This window comes from Condylura cristata, unplaced genomic scaffold, assembly GCF_000260355.1.
Source record: "Condylura cristata isolate star-nosed mole 26May11 unplaced genomic scaffold, ConCri1.0 scaffold00008, whole genome shotgun sequence".
Taxonomy (NCBI): domain Eukaryota; kingdom Metazoa; phylum Chordata; class Mammalia; order Eulipotyphla; family Talpidae; genus Condylura; species Condylura cristata.
Window position 1 is genome coordinate 15,679,764 of NW_004567109.1, and position 4,069 is coordinate 15,683,832.

At 50.6% G+C, this 4,069-nt stretch overlaps 1 protein-coding gene across 2 annotated transcripts in view; it reads left to right on the forward strand.

The window, feature by feature from the left end:
- Positions 1-857: 857 nt before the first annotated feature.
- KHDRBS1 (KH domain containing, RNA binding, signal transduction associated 1) overlaps positions 858-4,069 on the forward strand; it is a 35,034-nt gene continuing 31,822 nt past the window's right edge. For both annotated transcript variants that reach the window (XR_193499.2, XM_004678734.1), the window contains exon 1: positions 858-1,517. Coding sequence is in view for 1 of the 2 variants with exons in the window: in XM_004678734.1 (XP_004678791.1) it covers positions 1,136-1,517 (382 nt within the window). In the remaining variant the exon portion in view is untranslated. The remainder of the gene's footprint in view (positions 1,518-4,069) is intronic.

Genomic DNA, 4,069 nt, shown 5'->3' on the forward strand with positions numbered 1-4,069 from the left:
GGCTTCATTTGCATTTAGAGCCCAGGATGAGGACAATGCCGGGGTGGTCTTGAGAGCTGTGGAAGGGATCTGTGGTTTTGAGCAAGGCTCGAACGGTCCATTGTGAAAGGCCCAACGGTGGCAGAAGGAATCGTACTCACATCAGTATTTAAGGACCTGGTCTCCACCCAACTGTTTTGCGGAAGAAACGTTAGCAGAAAACAGTACTATGTGTAACGCGTTAAAATGCTTCTTCTTACAAGACGGCTTCTAATCAAGAAACCGCTAACGTTTCAGAGCTTACTATTCTGGAAACCCCAGGATACGACTTCTTGGGTTCCTGCTCCGGTGTGGGGCTCCTTTGCTTGCTAGATTCCAAGTCTCCAATCTGAACTGCCCCTCGTTCAAGTCCTCCAATAGCCTTCAGTCTTCCCGCTGACCCTCCTTCCTCACTCCAAGCTTCCTCTCTTCTCCACCTCTCAGCCCGACGTCAGACTCCTCAGTCCTCCCTCATTCGTCCCTCCTCTTCCCTATGCCTGTCTCCCTCTCTTCCTGTTCCGACGATCTCAATTCTCTCTTCTTCCCCTCCCGCGTCCCCCAAGCAGGTTTTCCATTTCCGCGCCTTCACCCCTGCCGCCCCTTGTTCCGCGCGGAACCTAATCCCCCGCCGCACAACCGTTGGAGGGGGCGTGACCCGCGAGTAACAAGTCCCCCGCCCCACAGCCCGCGCGCCCGCGCGCAGACAAAGACATTCCACAGCCCCCGCCCCCTCGCGCACTGGGCCAGAGGAGGAGGAGACACGTGTCCCGCTAGCGCCGAGTCACGTGGAAAAGAAAACGAACGAAGCCCGCGGCCTCTTGCGCATGCGCACAAAGCTCTGGCCTGGCGGGCTCGGAGGGAAAAGTCGAGTACGGAGTCGAATGTGCGCAAGCGCGGTCGCCGGATTGGGGACTTTGTTCTCCGCGGAGAGACCCAAGGGCGGTGCCGGTGGTGGCTGCGCACGCGCGCCGTCTCATTTCCGGTGCTCTCTTTCGCTGGGTCGCTTGGGTCGGCTTCGGTCGCCGTCGCTCCCTCTCTCCCACCCCCGTTAACCGCCGCTCGGGCCTCTGCCGCTGCCGCGTCGCCTCCTCGATCCTTCGATCGCACCACCTCCCTAATGCAGCGCCGGGACGACCCCGCCGCGCGCATGAGCCGGTCCTCGGGCCGCAGCGGCACCATGGACCCCTCGGGTGCCCACCCCTCAGTGCGTCAGGCGCCGTCTCGGCAGCCACCGCTGCCTCACCGGTCTCGGGGAGGCGGAGGAGGGCCCCGGGGGGGCGCCCGGGCCTCGCCCGCGACGCAGCCGCCACCGCTGCTGCCGCCTTCGGCCACGGGTCCCGACGCGACAGTGGGCGGCCCGGCACCGACCCCGCTACTGCCCCCCTCAGCCACTGCCTCCGTTAAGATGGAGCCGGAGAACAAGTACCTGCCCGAACTCATGGCCGAGAAGGATTCTCTCGACCCGTCCTTCACTCACGCCATGCAGTTGCTGACGGCAGGTAAGCCGGCCTCCCGGGTCCCTCTGGGTCTCCCGGCCACCCGGGGGCATGCGTGGCTGCAGCTTTGTTCCTCTGGTTTCCCGCCCCCTAGGGACCGGGGCGATCACCCGCTCCTCCTCCTCTCACCCTCATCTTCGGGAGCCTAGCTTCCACATTCCCATCCCGGCGCAGGGTGCGAGGGAGAATTTCCAGGCTGCAGTGGAGGCCCAAAGGCGACTTGCAGATCTCTTAGTACAAAGATCTTGATGGATGGTGCTGAGCTCCCCGCCCCCTTGCCGGCACTTTTCCCTCCCCCCTCTCCCCTCTCCCCTCTGGCCGCTAGCTGCCCCGCTGAGTGCTCAGATTCTTCCAGAAAGAACCCTCCCCCGAAGAGAATGCCTTTTGGGTCGCCGGTGGAGGTAGGCGCCTCTCTCGAGGGTGTAGGAGGCGAAGGCTGGCTGAACGGAGAGGGATCGTGGGAAGGGGGGAGGGCCGAGGTGAGATGGGGTGAGCCTGAGTGCCCTGTCCAGCGCGCCGCGGTTGCCGGGCCCGGGCCGTCTCAGCGGTAACTGGAGCTTAAGTTGTTCCGAGGCAGGAGCAACCTGTAGTAATGGGAGCTTCAGCTTTTCCGAATCCGATTTCCGACGACGGCCCATAAAACAATTGCTCCAAAGCCGGCAAGTTGGACCGCCGTATTGTACAGCGCGTGTTCACCATCTCTCAAGGTGATGGTGACAGTGAAATGGAACGGTAGACTGAAAGGGTGGCTTGCACTACATTTCCCTTACGAAATGGACAGGTTGAGAGACGTTGCACGATGTTTTTACCCGAAAGGCTTGGTCTTTTTGGCTTTTTTTCTTTTCTGCTTCCGTGAGGAAATAGATAGGGAAAGTAGTCTTTGTTCTCTATAGGCCAGCCCTCCTTTACTGCTCGGCATTGTCCCATCACCGTCGCTTTGATTTCACCCTAAAGCCATCTGTTTTGCCTCTACTTAAAATTACAGCGCTGCTTTAGTAAGCTTTTCTTTACGATACCGAAATCTTACTAAGCAAGCAAAAATTCACAGACTCCTCCACAAAGGTTGCTGAAATGGACAGATTCTTTAGAAAATATGATTTCCCTCTTTTGTTCTCTACCTCCCAGTATTGGGAAAAGATCTTTACTTCTAAGCACAATAAACAGAGCACGTGGTGGTCGAGAATAAGAACATTAGATAATTATTTAGATTTTTAACTCCGTGTTTCCCTGTTCTGTAACACCTTCTGATTGTTTGAACATTATTGTTCATTGTTCTTGTAAACCATTTGAGGGCAAGGAATGTTTTTCATCTATACTTTTCATATTGTTTTGTATATAGCAAACACCAAGTGTTTGATTCTGAAAACAAGAACGTACAGATTTAAGGATGTAAAACTAAATGGTAAACGTTGACTTGGTGGTCCAATTTCTATTTTTCCAAATCTTAATCAGTTCAAATTAAATGCATGAGAATAAAATAAACATTAGAACTTAAAGATGTTGGGTTGGGCTTGAAATTCTGACCCTTTCTGAACCTCAGATATGGTTGTAAAGTAGAATGGTGAGTTGAGAAGATTAAATGATGTGTAAAAGCACAATCACAGTTACCTGTGACCTGTAATCACTAGTTAATTTGTCATCACAGTCTTCTTCTAGCTGTAAATCCACAGTACTGAATAAGGTATGAAAATGCAAGCTATTTTTTGCTTTTCTGGCCATACCGAGTACTCACTGTGGCGTTCACCTTAGGAAAAGATCATTTTTTAGGATAACCACCAAAAACTATTGATTCTTAAAACTTACTGTAACTTTTGTCCTCACACTGTTTAACTTCTGTTAAAAGAGAGTGCTCTTTAATTTTTTCAACTTGGGTTTTTTGATGTTCCTTTTTACTTAAAAAAAAAAAACAACGAAAGCTTTAGTTGGAAAAATGGGAATGAAGTAATGCTGGTCATTGAGAAAACAAAAACAGATGTAGGATGTTGGGGATATTAGTTAGCATGAATAAGTCTTCATATATGTTGGACCAACTTTTAAGATGTTTTCAAATGATCCAGAAAAGGAATGTAAGGAAGTCAACTGGGGAAATAACCTCTGAAAAGTTCTCATGAAGATATATTAAGAAGAATGTAACTTATACAGTGTGTGGAGCACTGGTATGATGACTTTATAGCAAATATTTGTGCTTCATGAAGTTAATGCAAAGAAGTCACTCTTATATTCATTTTTAGCAGTGTGGAAACTAAAAGGGATTAAATAATTAGCCTAAAGTAACAAAATTATAATAGTAAGCGGCATAACTAGGATTTGAATTCAAAGTCTGGGCTCACCCCCTATCTCATCACTATAGTATCTGTAAAACTTGTACTTTAAAAAAAAGGTAGTCTGTCCTAACTGGGCAAAATATTAAAATCTATTTGAAAGATTGCTACTGAAGGGCAGTGATAGTGACAAGGCCAAGATACACCCACTTGGGAATGTGATGCCCCCTGATAGCTCTACCCGTTTCACAGGCCGTATACCATTTTTCCATTACCAGCCACACACCTTGCCTT